This window comes from Octodon degus, unplaced genomic scaffold, assembly GCF_000260255.1.
Source record: "Octodon degus isolate 3935 unplaced genomic scaffold, OctDeg1.0 scaffold00041, whole genome shotgun sequence".
Taxonomy (NCBI): domain Eukaryota; kingdom Metazoa; phylum Chordata; class Mammalia; order Rodentia; family Octodontidae; genus Octodon; species Octodon degus.
Window position 1 is genome coordinate 16347413 of NW_004524617.1, and position 18477 is coordinate 16365889.

At 36.3% G+C, this 18477-nt stretch overlaps 1 protein-coding gene across 1 annotated transcript in view; it reads right to left on the reverse strand.

The window, feature by feature from the left end:
* Positions 1-4420: 4420 nt before the first annotated feature.
* Phex (phosphate regulating endopeptidase homolog X-linked) overlaps positions 4421-18477 on the reverse strand; it is a 243921-nt gene continuing 229864 nt past the window's right edge. Inside the window, exons 19-22 of the mRNA XM_004631393.2 lie at positions 13928-13993; positions 12838-12942; positions 8118-8194; positions 4421-4805 (exon numbers count right to left, since the gene is read on the reverse strand). Of these exons, the coding sequence (XP_004631450.1) occupies positions 4703-4805; positions 8118-8194; positions 12838-12942; positions 13928-13993 (351 nt within the window). The 3' untranslated portion in view covers positions 4421-4702. The remainder of the gene's footprint in view (positions 4806-8117; positions 8195-12837; positions 12943-13927; positions 13994-18477) is intronic.

Here is an 18477-nt window from a genome sequence, read left to right on the forward strand (position 1 = left end):
ATCTTCCCCCATCACTACTCTATATACAAAAATTCTTAGTTCAGCAACCCACAAACAAGAAAACTAAAAACTAGAACAAATATTCCAAGAGGGGCATCACCACGTTATATCTACCACCATTACTCACTAATGTTACATTATTTGATATCTATTTCCCACAGGTGAGCTAGCCTACAACCCTATAAGCCAGTACTCTTCCAGGTCTTCCAAACTATCAGTGCCATAAAGCTTATTTAAAATAATTGACAACTCTTGGGAGGCTGAACACAGGCAGATCACCACAAGTCTGATCTGTGTAGTAAGACCCTGTAGACCCTGTACTAAAATAAAAAAAATAAAATAATCCACAAAACTCTCTACTTGTGGGCTGAGGGTGTCACTCATTTGGGAGAATGCTTGCCTGGCACACACAACATCCTGGGTTCCATCTCCAAGACCACAAAAAAGAAGATTCTATGAATTTCTCTGGACCCAGGCAAGATACTGAGGTTTTGCAGAGTCCTGTACCCACTTAGTCATTGTCTGAGAATCACCAGGCACTTCTAGTTTGCTGAAATACATTGGACAAGGAACTTTTAGAAGTATGAGGACAACAAATCTAGAGTCAAGCCAATTAGAAATAAAAATACAGAGAATATGAGTCTGGACCCCCAGTCCAAGGGCTCTGCTGAGATCTGAGCAGAGGGCACATCAACAGTTTCTACCACAAAAGAGTAGAATTATTCATTCTCTGAATCCCAAACCATAAAGTATTTATACATCATCATATACCACTCAGTAGGATAATTATAACCACTTACATATCCATCTTCCATGTTAGACCAGATTGTGCTCCGAAGTCAGATTGTATACTATCCACCTAAATATAGCTAAATTTGGTGATTTAAATATAATGACTTCTCAGGTACTGTGTGCTGAGTGAAAGATTATAAATTGATTGGATTTTTAAGGGAGTGTGATAGCACATAGAGATTCTTTGATTTGATAGGAGTCTACAATGGTCACTGTCACTTTTGTGAGAATAGCCCAATCACAGTCATAATTTCCTTCGAGGCCTCTCCTTTCCTCAGTAAGAATAGTACAGTGAAAGCAGTAAACATATCTGCTGACTTACATTTTAGAAGAAAACATAATGATCATCTTGCAAATCTCTCATTGTCTGTGGGGAAAGTCATTGTGTTTAAATCCCACTCTCCTAAACTGAGAAAGCTAGCATACTATAGTACGTTCAATACCCTTTCAACAAATGTGTAAAGCAGAACTGAGTGTCCATAGATTTAGCATACTTTAATATCGTTTTTAAAAAAGAAAAGAAACAGACTGTCTTCAACCAACTTTTATTGACCTTAAAATATTTGTTCTCATTGTTTTACAAATAAGGGAAGAAAACAACCAAGCTAGTATCACAATGACCATTTAGATGGAAGATGTATAATCCAAGAAGTCTGTCTTCAAACCTGTAGGGTACTACCACTGGTGAAAATAATGTTGTGTGGAACAATCATATATTATTCATAATTTTAAAAAATAATGAAGGTATTATGTTAAAAATATTAAGGGAATAGTCTATCAAATGCTACATGATTACAAAAAATAGGTTGAATAAATGTATTGAGGAATAAGATAATGTAAATGAAGGTTAATCTAAAGGTCAGTAGCCCAAAGCATAAAGACGCTGTATTTTGATTCTGAGATTCTTGACGAAAAGTCAGTCTGTTTCTCTGGTATGAGCACCACTTGTCTGGTAAGGCATGGTTCCTAGTTGCTTCTTAGTAATGCTCCAGGGCTAAATAAGATAAAATTTATGTGCTATGCTTTAAGCTCCATTGAGGCAAGGCACTAAATAAACTTCAGGATAATTTATAAATCCTGAGCTTGCATTAGTCATGGCCCAGTCCATCTCATAAAAGGAAGAAATTGGAGATAGAAGCCAGTACTGAGCACTTGGCAAAAAGCTCAGCAAACTTTGCGTAATGATGATATGCCACCTTATACAGAGAGAATCCTTGACTGATCCAGGAACATTTCACAACAAACCAAGTCTTTCTGTTGCCCAGATAATAGTTCACTGGCAGAACATCTGGTATATGAATCAAGGAAGTATGTTATTACATCTCTAGTCGGAGATCTAATATCTAATTTCCTTTTAATTTACCATAATTATTTTTGTAAAATTTCATGGCTTTCCTCCAGTGGATATGCTTAGCAGATATTGCCAAATTCCTGTCTTCTCTTCAATGCCACATCCTTGGGCCAGCTTCTCCCTCCCTTCCAGTTGCATTTATCTTCTTCCCTTTACCATTTAATCAGTTTCTATTTCTTACAGCAATCTGTATTGAAGAGAAGGACAAACAGTATAATTTGAAGAGTTAAGTATAAGCATTTGGAAATCCAATGCTTCTAGAAAATTGCTCTAGCTAGAAATAATGATTCAGTATTGATGCTTTTGGTTTGTTTTAATAATCACCATCCTATATGCAACTTTCAGTGACAAAGTTACATCAAATCACGTTAATTAGGACAAGCTAACTCTGCCATGCACAATCAGTTTTCCTGCACAAAATGAGTTAATGAGTTTTATTTCCAATGTCATAATTCTATGCTTTTATCAAACACTTTCTCTGGTCTGCAGAAATGTGTTTATTTGGAGTTTAAAAAAAGAAAACACTGTCCATATAAGCATGACAAACCTTGGCTAACTTTACGTGCCCACATATGGCCGGGAGGGGGGGAGAATAAGTTTTGTGTCTAAATCAAGTCAGATGCTTACTCCAAATAAAAGGCACATATATTTCAAGCACCCTTGACCTAATACTGTTTGTTTTTAGAAATACAAACTAAGGTTACAGAAAGCCATGGCTAATAGGAGGTAAAGGTAGCTGCCCTTCAGAAGTTTATCCATTTGGAGAAGAAGAAGTCAAGGAGAAAATCACTCTCCTCTGACTAATGTAGTATAATTGTGTTCCTCATGATGGTGCCCCTCAATCTTTCTCCCCTCAGAAGTTCCCATGGTTACAAAAGGACAAGGCACACACTTATATTTTTAAAACTGACAAGGCACAGGACCGTAACACAAACTCCTGTGGTTAGTCTGAATTTGTCATTTTGCTTTTGAGAGTTTCCTATCCACCCACTTAACCCAGCACCTCATACGCAATGAATAATGGCTTGGGGGTGGGGAGTGCTTCTACTAAAAACCAGAAAATGCCAGGTAACCACTTTAATGCCATTAGAATTTTATCTAACGCACACCCACATGCTAAAAGATAGAGGGTTTCACTTTAAAAGATAGTGCTCTAAAGATCAAACACATTGCACTGTCCTTTCATACAGCAACCTTAAAAGACTTAAAAAGTAAAAATGGTATTCTTTAGGTCTATGCAGGGAACCTTACATTGAACCAATATATTCTGAAGTTTCTCCAATCAAGAATTATAAAAGTAATTTTCTTCTGACGAGATACAACTTTAATAAAAGGGCATCTCTTCCCCCCTCAATGCATTGTTTATCCCTTTGCACCAAAGGCAAATGGAAGCCACATGATCCTAACAGGAAATCAAAAAATTCTTTTCTGCATAAGGAGCAGAATTCATACATGCAAGAGTAATGAAACAAACTGGAACTGGGCCAGAGAACAGTTTCCAGCAGACAGATGATCACTGAGGTTCACACAACTAGGAAAAAGCGTTTGGGCATTTCATCCCTTAGCTTCCCTGCTGTGTGACTGGGAGCTTTCACTTCTGAAACTTAATGACATGTCCCCTTCTTTCCTATTTGATAAACTCAAATCCCTTAACCTAAGACATTCTGCCATCTTTGTTCATGTTGACTTGCACAGGGCGATCAATGGTATCAGCTGAAAGACATAAGGCACATTTTCACTCCAGCAGACTCCAAAGCTGAAGGCAAGAACCTCATTAAAAACTATGAAGACAACAATATGCAATATTAAAACTGTCCTACTAATTGGTTTTGAAAACTGTCTCATTGCTATTTGTTTCTCAATAAAATTAATTTAAAAATTGTAAAATAGAGATTCAACATATTTCTTATTTAACTATCTTAGCATTAAGAAATAGTGTGCAATGACTATCTAGCACTATGTCCCACAGAGAGCAAGGTCTTCCAAGTGCCCATACACATGTTGTCATCACTGAGAATTAGACAATTAATAGACTGAACATTTTATGGTCACATCCTACAGAGTCACCCTGTAAAGCAAATCTATAGTAAATTGGCAGGTACCACCTAGCTGTGACTAACACACTAAAATAGACAATAAGAACAATTCAGTGAATCACCTTTTAGCAAAAGTAGCCTAGGGATTTTTTTTTTAATTTCTTTCTTTCTTTCTTTTCTTTTTTTTTTATGGAACCAGGGATTGAACCCAGGCCCTTGTGCTTACCAGGGAAGTGCTTATTCCACTGAGCCATCTCCCAGGCCCCTATGGGATTTATTTTTTGTTGGTTTGATTTTCTAAAGATACATACTTGGTTCATTTCATGTGTTCCCATTTTCAAGCCTATGACTCTGAACAGATACTGTTTAGATCCAAGCGAGTTATCTACCTAAATAAAGAACACACTCTAAAAATAAAAGTCCTCAAAGGAATATAGGCCTAAAGTAGTGGGTGATGAATACTCCGTGCTGCCTCTGCTGGAACCAGGCAGCTGTCTCAGGATGGCAGAAATCGAATGTGCAGCTACCACAATCTGCAGGAGTCTGCACCTCTGTTCATCGTAGAATTAGGTGGACAATTAAAAGCTTTCTGAAATTCTTCGAAGTTACTAACAGCACCATTGACCCTGAAAAAAAAAGATATGGCAAAACATATTTTGTTTAACACATGTGCATCAAAGGATGAAACTATCCCAGCATAATGCTACAAAAGATCTTGGCATGCATTTAATCTGTTCTCAAACATAAGCAAAACCTTAAATCATTAATTTCCAAAGAAATTAAAAGCACTGAGATTAGAACCAGTATCTCCTGAATGCCAAGCATATTCTGCTCCTTTTTCCAACGTTCTTTAAACATTTTTTAAACCTAAACTTTTTTGTGGAACGCATAACTGATATAAGCTGCACAAGTCTCAAATGTAGAAATCACTCATTTTTGCGTGTATAACTATGGTACTACCATTCAAATGAACGCATAGGGTATTTCCAACACCTTAAAGCCTTCTACATGTACCCTACCAATAGTGTTTCTGAAGATAACTACTGTGACCTATATCACTATAACTGTGCCTTCATTTAAACTTGATGCGAATGGAATAGTTCCTAGTTCATAGTCTTTGGTCTTTGACTTCTTTCACTCAATATGTCTTTAAGAGTCATCCATATTGCTTCATTTTAAACTGTATTTAAATAGTCCATTCAATCTATCCATAAAAAAACACTTTCTCTAAATTCCCATTAGAGTTTAGAGGTTCACATTTATCTAGAATTTGGTTAATGCAACAATCAACCAATGAATAATGTCTAGCTGTTACAGATGAGTAATTCTTTACTGGAGTTTATTTCTAAAATCTAGTTGTTCTTGCAAGTTCCACAGTGCAGTAGACTGTGAATTCCTACTCAGCACTTTGATTGTAACTGTCTTTTGGAATTGGTATTTCCATTGTGTGATTTTTCATTGCATTCAAAATCTGTAGCTACTGCAGATATCAGTAACAACTCAGGCAAAAAAAAAATTATACCTCATCTATTTCATACTCAACTGTACGTCCAAAGGGCTGGATAGAAATTCTGCATTCTCAGTCACTGACTATTTCTTATCTAATGACTTTGTTACCTACGGGCATTTGAATCAATGTAATGGCCTATAGCCTCCAAATTCTCATAACCTCTTGTGTTTTAACTAGGATATATGGATAGCAATGTATATTTCATAGTGTGATTCACCCTAGGCAAGTGTTAAAGATAGAATTTAGCTGATAATTAGTAAGCATACTCTGTAAATTCTCAGCTAAAATCTGACATTATAGGCAAATAGTTAGTAAAAGGAAATTAGTTTCTAAAAACTTATGTGTTGAGCAATTAATCTATTATGTGGTTTCTTGTGCACCATTTGTCAGTAAGAGCATATTTTAGTCCATTAGAAACTGTCAGCCTACATGACAGTTTAGCACAGTGGGGGAGAATTTCTAATACACTGATTAGATTTTTACATTGCTGGGTAATACATAGATAATTTTTGAAGCATTTATAAGGCAAGGTTTTAGAAATAAGATTTTAAGATATAGAAGAATTTTAGATGGCTTTCTTCCACTATACTAATGGATTCATTTAAATATTATATGCAAAGATATCCAGGTTAATATGTTCTAAGCAAGTAATGAATAATAATAAATTACTATGATTTCTCATTATAATTATCTACCCTCTACTATAGGAAATTTCTCTCAAGCTATGGATTCTAGTGCAGAGTAAGTAATATCAACCTCAATTTTGCTTTTGCTTAATATTTCATACATTCTGACATTAAGACAATAATTCATAATATTTTCCCTTCATATGTAAACAGTTATTTCAAAGCATGATGCTAAATAAAAGCCAAAAAGAAGTGTCCTTGACTCAAAGGTATGAATTATAACTGCTAAATATCACCATGTGTTTTCATTTGTGTTTAGAACTATTCACAAAATGGGCATTCATTTAAGTTTGCTGGTTGTGTGAAAAAAATAGGTATCAAATAACATTCTTTTATATGAAATAAACCAGAGCTCTGAGTGTTTTAAAGAAAGGACATCATAGGGCTAATGAGATAGCCAGTGGACTAAGCAACTGCTTAGGCAAGCACAGGAATTGGGGTTCCATCCCTGGCACCACATGCTGCACTGGCCACACCCCCAGGCACACTGAGCTGGCCACCAAAACTGGGCGTGATGGCACATGCCTGGAATCCCAGTGATGGGGAGACTGAAACAGGAGGGTCACTAGGAGTCCAAGCTGCGTAGTGAGATCTTGTATCAAATACACTACATAAAATGAAATAAAATAAAGAGAGGACATCAGATCACATGCTCTTCTGAGACAATAAAATCTATTGGTGGGCGTAGACAAAAAAAGTTGGGTAAATTAAATATTCCAATCTCTTGAGCACCTAGCATCTTAAGACTACTGCTGCTCAATAAATAGCATAAACTAATTGGACTTTAATACTAACACTATGATCTGGATTCCAAATTACTTTTGGAGTCTCACATATCTCTTGATGTGAAACAAAACTAGAAATGCTACTGCTGCCTTTCGACAAAAGTTTAGCTTGAAAAACAAAGTATAAGAAGTAAAGCCATAGTGTTATGGTGAGCTGTAGGGGACTCAGGTCAACAATTTCTGACATTGCCAGTCAAGTGGAAGACCCAATACTATTATGGGCTACTGGACTCTTTTAGGATATTTTGCTGAGATAACACACCTATATATTCAAATAATGGAACTTAACAGAAAAAGAGGATACCGATGAGTGTCCATTTTGTATCTGTGTATTCAAAATGGTTAGGATAGATACATAGTTACATTCTCTTAATGAATAGAGGGATTTGTTCTAATGGTGTTTGTAAATAAGATATCATGTCTGCATCTTGTACAGCAATTAACCACTAGGAAGAATGTATGCAATGTGTTAATTATTGCAATTGTCCTACCAATTTGGTTTGAAACTGTCTCATTGCTATTTGCTTCTCAATAAAATTATGGGGAAAAAAGAAAAGAAAATTACTGAGTAACACAGTTTACTTCTTTTTATTTAAATTTTAGTATTTGGTATAGGGTCTCACTACGCATGTTGGACTTGCAGTTATCCTCCTGTTTCAGCTTCCCTACTGCTGGGATTACAAGCATGTGGAGATCAAACCTGGGTCCCTGCACTTGCCAGACAGTCGCTTAGACTGCTGAGCTATCTCCCCACTCCCTCCCCAGTTTACTTCTATGAAAGAAAATATACTAGTTTCTGTACAGCCAGATTTTGTTGTCTGCAGATGCAAGGCATCGTGGTTCACAATAAAGGCTTCTGTACAAACCACCTATCTGGTAGTGCACTGAGATAGTTAGGGCAGGGGAACGAGTGGTGATGCACAGTTAAAATCAAGTGTCTCCCATTTGATCATTTACCTAAACTGAGGGGGGCTGTGAGCACCAATTTGGACTTGTTCTCTGGCAGCTTCTGGTCTGTAGGAATTACACCTCACCTGAAAAATAAAGGCATCCCAATTAATATGCTTCCACTCCAATTACACCTTTTATACTTTCTGAACTATTCCTAATTATGCTTTAGGATAATTTTACAATCAGTGGATGACAAACATTTTTAGATCAGAGAAAACCTTCATCAGTAGTAATATCTATTATTCTAATCCCCACATGAAATGGTTTTATCAATGTGAGGAATTCCACAATTTGAGTAAATTAACAAGGCTTTTAGAAAGGTACTTTAAATCAAGAGATTCATAAATATGCCCAGGAACTGAGCAATGTATGCATTCAACTAATTTCATGCTTTAAATGGCTTTTATCAGGTTTTCCCATACCCATCTGAATCAAAACAAGTCAGTCATTAACAACTGAGTATGGTTATGAGAAGTTTCTGTTTTGCTCCCTGAGAACCCAATTGCCGTGCTCTACAATAGACCTGAGACAGGAATACACTTGTGCATTTCTTTTGATGTTAAATATGCTTATTTGACTTGTTCTGAACAAAGGAATGTGAGCAGAACTGATAAATGTCACTTGGTGGCAGAAGCTCAAAAAAACTGACTAAAGTTTCAAGGACCTTAGTAACAAATTAAGAACCTACATTGTCAATGCAGGTTTGACATTTCTTCCTATTTCTTTCTTACTCCTGTGGTGACCATAGAAGAACCTGTCAATATAAAACTCCAAAACATTGACTTTTGAATGAAAATTACAGGCAGAGCCTCACTACTAATTTATGTTGGGCTTGAGGTATGAACAAGAAATATACTTTCCTTATGTTGGCTTTTTCTGCAGCAAACCTACCTAATCCTGACTTAAAATGGTGTGAAATATGACATGATCCTGAAATATGAATATAAGTAGGTGTTATGGTTTGTGTCTACATGTCCCCCCACCCACCGAAGCCTCATTAAGTCATGGGGCAGTCTTCTAGCACTTGTGATTGATTCATGGTCCAGCGCTGGGATTACGGGTATGAGTGCTACACCCATCTGGGTCACGTAGCCTGCATACACTGTAAGGGAGCGAAAGAGCTTTGCTCTTGCTGCTCCTCCCTTTTTGCTCTTTTTGCTTTTGATATTTTCTGCTGCCATGAACTGTTGTCCTTTGCCATGTGCCACACTGCCTTGGAGCCTGCTGAGTATGCACTGAAACCTACACGAACTGAGCAAAATAAATCTCTGCTTCCTTAATTCAGAGAAGCAGGTATTTTGTCTTAGCAATGAAAGAAAAGTAACTAGGACACTAGGAAATATTAAATGGGGGGTATTCTGAGTGAAAGGACAATGAGAAAATAACTAAGGAGTGAAAAACCAAGACACTCCACATGGCTGGAATACATGGGTATAACTGGCAGCAGTGAGGGACCAGGTTAGACAATGAATGGTACCAGATTTTTGAAGTCTTGAGCAACGGGCCAAAATGTTTAAACTCTATTTAGTTTTGAGTAGGAAAATAAAATCCGTATTTTCAAAGATTTATCTGGCCACAGTATATGGTAGGAGGAGAAAATTAGACTCATTTGAAGATTATTTATGGGCAGCAAATGACCACTAAATAAGTAGAAATGGAAATGAAAAGAAGTACAAGAATAAGAAGAATACCTGAGAAAAGGAACTGACAGACCACAGCAAGGGATACAGGAAACAGCTAACACGATACGATGCTATTGCCTTGGATGAAGAGCACAGTCACTGTGCTTCCAAATTTGATTTTGAAGGTGTTTTTATAATATGATTCCTTAATTTCCTCAGAAGTTAGGTAATGTGAACTTGTTTTCAGCATTCTATTTTACTTCATTGTTCTTACGTTATTTCTACCTAGATTCACAAATTATAATATAGTAGTGTCTTTGTTTCATATGTCAATTAAGAGATTTTTGAAAACACATTGCAGTTGGTGCTGTCTCCCTAGTACTTTCCCAGGAGGGAAATTAAGTTTGTTCTATATATGCAAACTTATCCCAATTTTCAAAAGACTGAAAATTTCATTCTGTCAAGGGGAAAACTCAAAGATAAATGTATCATTAGTGATAAACATATCTTTCCAATTTTCAAAAATATCTTTGGTTTAAAATAGGTCAGATAACTGATAATTGTTATATTTTTCTGATGTAAAACATAGGTCAGATACTGTTTGGTATCATATATGGAAACATTTTCAATTTACAACTATTACATCACTGTCAATTAGTTTATTTCATCTATGGAAAGGTATAATGGACTAGAATGTAAATAGCAAGAAGACAGATACCAAATACTTTAGGCTTTGAAGATCACAAGATTTCTGTTGCAACTAATCAACTCTGCCACTTTAACACTAGACAGACTATAAGTAGATGAAAAAATGTGGCTGTTCTTCATTAAAACAGTATTTACAAAAGAGGCAGCAGCCAGTTTGCCAATTCTAACCCTAGAAAGTTTTATTCTTGTGTGTGTGTTTATTTTAATATTTGGCCCAGTGCTCACTGAAAGGGAAGTCCCCTTCCTTAAATTTTGTTAGTCTTAGAGTTGTTTTAAGCAACTGATTGAAAAGCACTAAGTATGTACAGTGTATCAGGATTTAGATTACTTGTGGAGAAAAAACTGAAAATCTTAAACATTTTGAAAGCAACTAAGTCCTCAACTGCATGTTAGGGAAGGGAAGTGTAAAATGAAATAGAGATAAAAGAAAATAATGAAGACTAGAGTCCTTTGGGAACTTTGTGGAAGATGTAAAGGAGGCAAATCTTGATGGGGTTGAAGTTAGAATTGACTAATACGAGGGAAATAAGTAGGAAGGAGAGGGGCTGGAGAGATGGCTCAGTGGTCTAAAGCACCTACTTGGAACAAACTTGGCAAAGTACAAGGACCACGGTTTGATCCCCCAGCACCACATGCCAGCCAGCCCTGGCCCCTGGTGGGCTGAGCTGGCCACACACACACACACACACACACACACACACACACAAATAAATAAATGTAAAAAAAATAAAAATAAAAAAGTAGGAAGGAGAACATATTATAAAAGATGCATCTGAAGCAAAGCCACAGAGATAGTAATGAGCATAACATCACGGGGCAGGAGCAAGGAGAGCTGCCTGGTAAGGGCTGAGTTTTTCTCATCAAACAGATCTGTGGGAAATTAAAGTGAATCAGACAGAGATGGTCAGGCAGAGAACATTGGAAGACCAGTGGAGGTGTTTGGCCTCAAAGCAGCAGACATTTGGGAATATGCTGGAGGATCAGTAATGAAATAGAAGTAGTCATTCAGTGGAGGCTTTGGGAGGTATTAGGTCATGAAAGTGGAGCCGTCTTGAATGGGATTAGCGCCTGTAGTTACCACAAGAGGCCAGAGAGTTACTTAGCTCTTTGCACCACATAAAGACACAGTAAGAAGTCAGTAGTCTGCAGTCCAGAAGAGAGCCTTTACCTGAGCCCAACTGTACAGGAACCCTGAACTCAGACTTGCAGCCTCTAGAACTATGAGAACTAAATTTGTTTTAGAAAACAGCCTAGTCTATGGTGCTGTATTAGTGGCCCATTAGTGGCTGCTGAAAGCAGGGGAGAAGGACAGGCTGCATGTAAAGCTCATGTAAAAGGTGAAGCACCTAGCTTTGGGGATACATGTCACAAAAATGAGAGTTAATCAATTAAGATGCAAGAATCTAGGCTTGTTAATCATAAAGATGGAATGACTAGAGTATATTGAAAAAGAAAGTCATGTTGTTTATAGCTACCATTTTATTGGCATCAGGTTGCAACCTTTTGTGGTGGCAGCAAAGATCAGAAAGCAAGAGCAAATGGGAGTAGCTGCAACAATGGCAACAGAAAGCAAGTCTGTCTCCCTTATTTTGCATTCAGGCTACACTCCCCATGCTGGGTGTAGTACTGACACCCATAATCCCAGCAGCATTCACACCCATAATCCCAGTGGATCATGAGTTAATCACAAACTCTAGAAGTCCCCACCTCATTACTGCATGAGGCTTTGGGGAGACAACTAGATACAAACTATAACACAAGCCAATTATCAATGATCAACCTGACACAAAGCAGTGCAACAACCAGTAACAGAGAAGTAACACTGGCTTCATTATCCAGAGACTTAAATTCAGAATTATAACTTATTTAATTCACATTTTCATTTTAATTTCTGCTCTAAGGACATATCAGACTTATAAAAGAGTAGCATAACTTTCTTTTCCTCTGTTGTGCCCTTTCCTGCTCCAATGGAAATATTAGTTTGACATTTGGGAACCTAGCCATGGCTTGAGTGATAGAATAAAGCAATACAGTAAAGGAAAACAGAATATAGGAAAGGGTAGGGCCAGGAAAGCCAAAGAGTAAGTTATTGGAAATGGTTACAAATGCTATTGAGTACATTAAGAACCCAAACTATATTGAAGAAATATCAAGTGAGTTAACAGAGCTGGTAATCTACAGGATTAAAAAACACCAATAAACCTCCATTTTATTGGGGAATTACTTAGGTCCCATAGAACTTTAAAAGATGGAATCTACCCTGAAAATAATCAGCCAGACAAAATTTTAGTTAAAGTCATAGTCATGCCATTAAACATTTTTTCCAAACCATTAATCAAGGGCATAAGCTAAAGTCCCACATCTCATCTCAGATGCATCTTTGTCAGTCTACTCACATGAGCATAACTGAGGAAGAAGAGCTGGTTGTTGGTGAACGAGATTCCTGGTAAGAGAGGCTCTTCAACTCCCTGTCTTCTGTCATTAATCCATTTCCTATAAGCCTGGTAATAAAAGCAGAATAGTTGCATCCCTATAATTAGAGTTTCTCCATTTTCTTATAGAACACAGAGATGTTACTCATACATTCTTGTCATGTACTAAATGCATTGTCAAGTTTTCTCTTAAAAAAACAAACACCTAGAAATGCAAGTCAATATCCTTTCACTTAACTGTGAGGTACATACACATGCAAAAAGGCTTTACACTCGATAAGTATCAGAGAAGCTTTTTTAAAAAAGTCCTTTTCTAATTGATTCCAACATGGGACAAACAAATCTAACACTAGTAAGTTTCTTAGTTTGGGATCAACATATTATCTGTCATAAAAAGCACATTATCTGTTTTCTTTTTGCCAACTCACATGAAAAACTACCATCTTCTATCACCATGACTTTATAAAACAAAATGTATCTGAACTAGAATGTAGAAAGGCTGTGTAACCCTGGAAAAATAACTTACACTTTAAAGAAAATGCACTTCATTTTATGAAATATCCTTGTGTTTCATGCTTAACTACAGAGCAAGGGATGATCAAAGCACTATAATGGACTCTTAATAGGACCAGAATATGGGAACCACTAGCCTTTGGCCATAATCTAGAAACTTGGTACTTTAAGAGACCATGATAATGCAGGATATAAAGAGAATTGTATTCACGGAAAATTCATTTGTACCTAGCCACAAGGAACTTTCTGCAGCATACTTTGAAATGATTGTGAGAATACTTTCTGAAAACTATCTGTTAAATACATGATCCTTAATGACAAATATTATTATTTATGGTGACTTTGTATCCCAAAAAGAAAAAGAAAGAGAAATGTACCCGTTTATATAATAGGGTGTAATAGAATCAATGGGGCAATACAAGTCCACTTCCAGATATTCTATATTATTCAACTTTCCAGAGCATCTCTGTGGTGTTGAGAAGCATCCTTATACAATTTTATAATTTAATTTTTTTATTATAGCAAATGTAACATTGCATACCCTAAAAGCTTCCCTCAGACCTCCATTATCGGCAATGTTTTCTCCCAGTGTCCTTTTCCCCTTCACCTAACAGAAAGGAAAAAAGAATAAAAGAGTATTTCATGGTCAAATATAATTCAGCAAGAGACATAAATATTACAGCAAGCAAAAGCATCTTATTTTATGTTATTTTTTGTTATCTAAAAAGAATACAAAATAGCAAAAAAAAAGATACAGAACTTCAACACAAAAATCAGTAAGAATTCAACGATGGTTGCTGTATTGCATAATAATGTGTTCAAATTAGTTGTTCAGATTACCCGATATAAGCATGAAAATTTGGGAAAAATTCTTATAAGAAATTTAAAATGACAGGGAAAAAAAAGAGAGAAAAATTTAAACATTGACTATTCATCTTTGAAAAGTGTCATATTTTAAAGACAAAATTAGAGGGCTGGCCAGATAGCTCAGCAGACTAAAGTGCCTGCTTAGATAGAGTGCAATGGCCGGAGTTCAATTCCCAGCATGCCATGCTGGCCCAACCCCCAGAGCTGGCTGAGATGGCGATTGAGACTGGGCTTGGTGGTGAATGCCTGTAATCCCAGCACTTGGATCCTGAAAACAGGAGAATCACTATAAGTCCTATCTGTAGACCCTGTACTAAAATACATTTCTAAAAAAGACAAAGTTACATTCAATAAATCAGAGGTAGGCATAATATATTGTGAGATAGAAAACTAACCCTAGTAATGTGCTCCTGAATGTAACAATTTCTGTTTTATTATGCTACATACTACTTTCTCAGTCTTGCCTTTATTCTCACCAATTTATTCTGCTCTAATAACATATTAGTGATATTCTGAGTGACTGGGGTTTTATTGGTGAAAACCAGAAATGTCAATACACATATTACTTTCTCTGATTAACTCACATAATTTGAGTATTCAACTAATCATGCTTGTATTCCCCAAAATTTTTCATCTGCACAGGAACAAGATTTCAAGACCAGCCATTATCATTTTACCTTCAGCAAATTCTATGAAAAATTAAAAGGAGTGTAGCCCTCTTGGGGGAAAAATCGAACAGAAATAGTGTAGACCGCAAGGTCAAGCTTTCAAATATGTATGACATCCAGCCAAGCGTGGTGAAGAAATTCTTCCCAACGTTTGAAAACCTTTCTTAAAGCCTTAAATAAGCTAAGACAAAAATATTCTAAATCAATACAGCTCACATAACAAAGCCAATCAACTACTTTTTTTTATATAGATGGCAAGGTATGAGAGGACTTCAATTTTTCAGTGATTAGGGGAAAAATGAAAAGAACAGTAATATTTTGTATCTCAGAAAAATTATTAAATTCAAATTTTAGTGTATATAAATCAAGAGCTGTTTTGTGGAACAAGACCATGCCCATTCATAAACATACAACCTATGGTTGCTCTTTTACTACTGTGGCAGAGTTTAGCAGTTAAAATTTAAACAATATAACCTAGACAGCATTAATTATTTACAGAAAAAATTGCCAACCTCCACATATTAGGCAGAATAATGGCTTGGAAAAGTTGTGTACATCCAGACACCAGAAGCCTGGAAACATTTTACCGTACAATGGCAAAGGAGACTTTTTTATTTTTCTTAATAATTTTATTGAGAAACAAATAGCAATGAGACAGTTTCAAAACTGATTAGTAGGACAGTTTCAATAATTAATACATTGCAAATTGTTGTCTTAGTGGCTATTCATTATACAAGATGCAGACATGATATCCTGTCCACAGACACTATTAGAACAAATCTATCTATTCATTGAATTAAGAGAGAGCAGCTATACATCAGTCCTAACTATTTTGAATATACAGATACAAAATGGTCATTAATTTCTATACCCCTTTTTGTTTAGTTTTGTCAGAGAAGGGTATTCCATTATCATTTAAATATTGTAGGTGCGTGAATTCAGCAAAATACTCCAATATATTCCAATAGTATTCAGTAGTCCATAATAGTAGTGAGTTTTCCGTAAGACTGGCAATGTCAGAGTTGTTGACTTGAGCCTTTTACAGCTCAGCATTTTAATATGACTTTACTTTTTATACTTCATTTTTTACTTTTCTGCTGGATGGTTAAGACCAAGATGAAGCAAGACCTATAGAACAAGAGATGTAACTATTGTATCTGCCAAGGTCAGTCAAGTCCCCTCAGGATTTCTCCTGAAACCCTGTACTGCAGTTCGTAGATCCTTTGTCAGTGTCAGCCCTGTGGATGAGTCATGGCCATTGCTTGGCCAATGTGCTCTCTGTGAAAGCCTGACAGAATGTTTTCTCTCCATGTGACTCTCCTTAGGCACACTCTACATCATCGATCACTTTCCTCTTTGGTCCCATAATCTCCTTGATCAGAAAATTTGGGAAACTACCGAGTTACATGATATTACAGTACAGGTTCTCATATGTCCTGAGTCTTCACTAACTTTGAAAGGCTAGGGTCAAAATATTGGCTGTCCTTTCAGCCCCTCTTTTTCTCTAATTTTTGGTCTGTAAACCTAGGCTGTTAACCCTCCAGGAGAGAAGCTTATTATTATTACTCTACAACATAGGCAGTTGAGCTTAACTTCACTGTCTGTCTGAATATCAAACATCTTAGACATAACTTGGAACAGGTATTTTCCATCAAGTATTGATATGTTAAACGTTGAGTCCCTACAGAATATGAAGAAAAAATTAAAATTAAAAAAATAAAAATATTTCAAAAAATAGGAATAAACAATTCCATATTTTTACACAGAAGTTTAGAAATCTAACCATATACAGGATTGTAGCAGGACAGTACTATGACATTTTTTTCTTGTCACTTTTTTTACATTTATTACTCTTTTTTAAAACAAACATTTACTTGAGAGACAGTATGGCAGTAATTGTTATGTCATGACAAGCAGTACATATTTAGAAGACCAGAATGACAGGCATTCCAAGCATGACCCTACTATTACACATTGCTCTCTTCAGTGCAGTTGCTTAGTTTACAGGTATCAACATATATAGTTAGTCAGGGTGAGAACCCTACCAATTAACTGCTAGTTTCAGAAACCTGATGGAGATTCTCAGGATCATTGCCTTAGCCATCTTGTGCATATAAATGTATGGATTTGCCCCGTCATGTTACCTATCTTTTCTCCTTACCCTCTCTTTGTTGCCTAATCCTCAAGTTCTCACTTTCCTTTTAATTGTGTTATACCTTTCAATATTTATTTCTTCTTCTGAGATCTTATACTAGGGAGACTATACAACATTTACACATGTGGGTATGGTTTATTTCACTTATGAGTATATCTTCAAGTGGCATCCACTTATATATAAAGGCTTCAAGTTTATCATTCTTTATAGCTGAGTAATACTCAATTGTATAAAAATATCACATCTTTTTCATCCATTCCTCAGGTGATAGGCATCTTGGTTTGTTTCCAAGATTTGGCTATCACAAATTGTGCTGCTATAAACATAGGCACACATATATCACTATGATATGATGTTTTCAGATCCTCTGGGAAAATTCCCAGTAGAGGAACAGCTGGTTTAAATGGGATTTCCAGACCAACTTTTCTAAGGAGTCTCCACACTGATTTCCATAATGGTTGCACCAGTCTACATTCCCACCAGCAATGGAGAAGGGTTCCTTTTTCCCCATAGCCTCTCCAACATTTGTTGTTGGTTGATTTCTTTCTGATATCCATTCTTTCTGGGGTGAGATGGTGTCTCAGTGTTGTTTTAATTTGCATTTCATGGATGACTAGTGATGTGGAGCATTTTTTCATATATTTATTCACTTCTTTAATTTCATCCTCTAAGAAGTGTGTGTTCATCTCAGATGCCCATTTCTGGATTGGGTCTTTAAATTTTCGGGTGCTTATGTTTTTTAGTTCTTTATAAATTCTAGAGAGCAGATCTTTGTCTGACTGCTTATTAGTCAAGATTTTTTTTTCCAAATTTGTGAGTTGTCTTTTCACTTTGTTGGCAACTTCTTTTGACGTGCAAAGACTTCTCAATAAGAGGAGTTGTTAATTCTTTGAAGTATTACTCATGCAATTTGATTTTTGTTCATGAACTCTTTGCCTACCCTTATGTCTTCAAGCGTTCCTCCTACTTTCTCTTCCAGGATATTTAGTATTTCTGTTTAATGTTTAGATCATTAATCCATTTTGACTTTAGCTTAGTGCAAGGTGATAGACCCAGGTCAAGTTTTAGTTTTCAGCATGTAGAGAGACAGCTTTTTCCAGCACCATTTGTTAAAGAGGCTATCTTTCTTCCAGGAAGCATGTTTGGTGCAACAATGGAGATTTTTAAAATATGATTAAGCCAAAGATCTTGAGAGGGAGACATTATCTTGGATTATACACATGGGATCAATGAGGTTACAAGGTAACTTATAAGAAGAAACGGTGGAGCAAGTGAGTGAAGGCAGATAATGCAATATAAGAGGACTCTACCAGCCACTGCTAGGTAGCAAGAAGGCACGGACCATGACCCAAAGCATTTGGGCAGCTACTGACTTTTCTAACAGTTAAAAAAGGCAAGGGG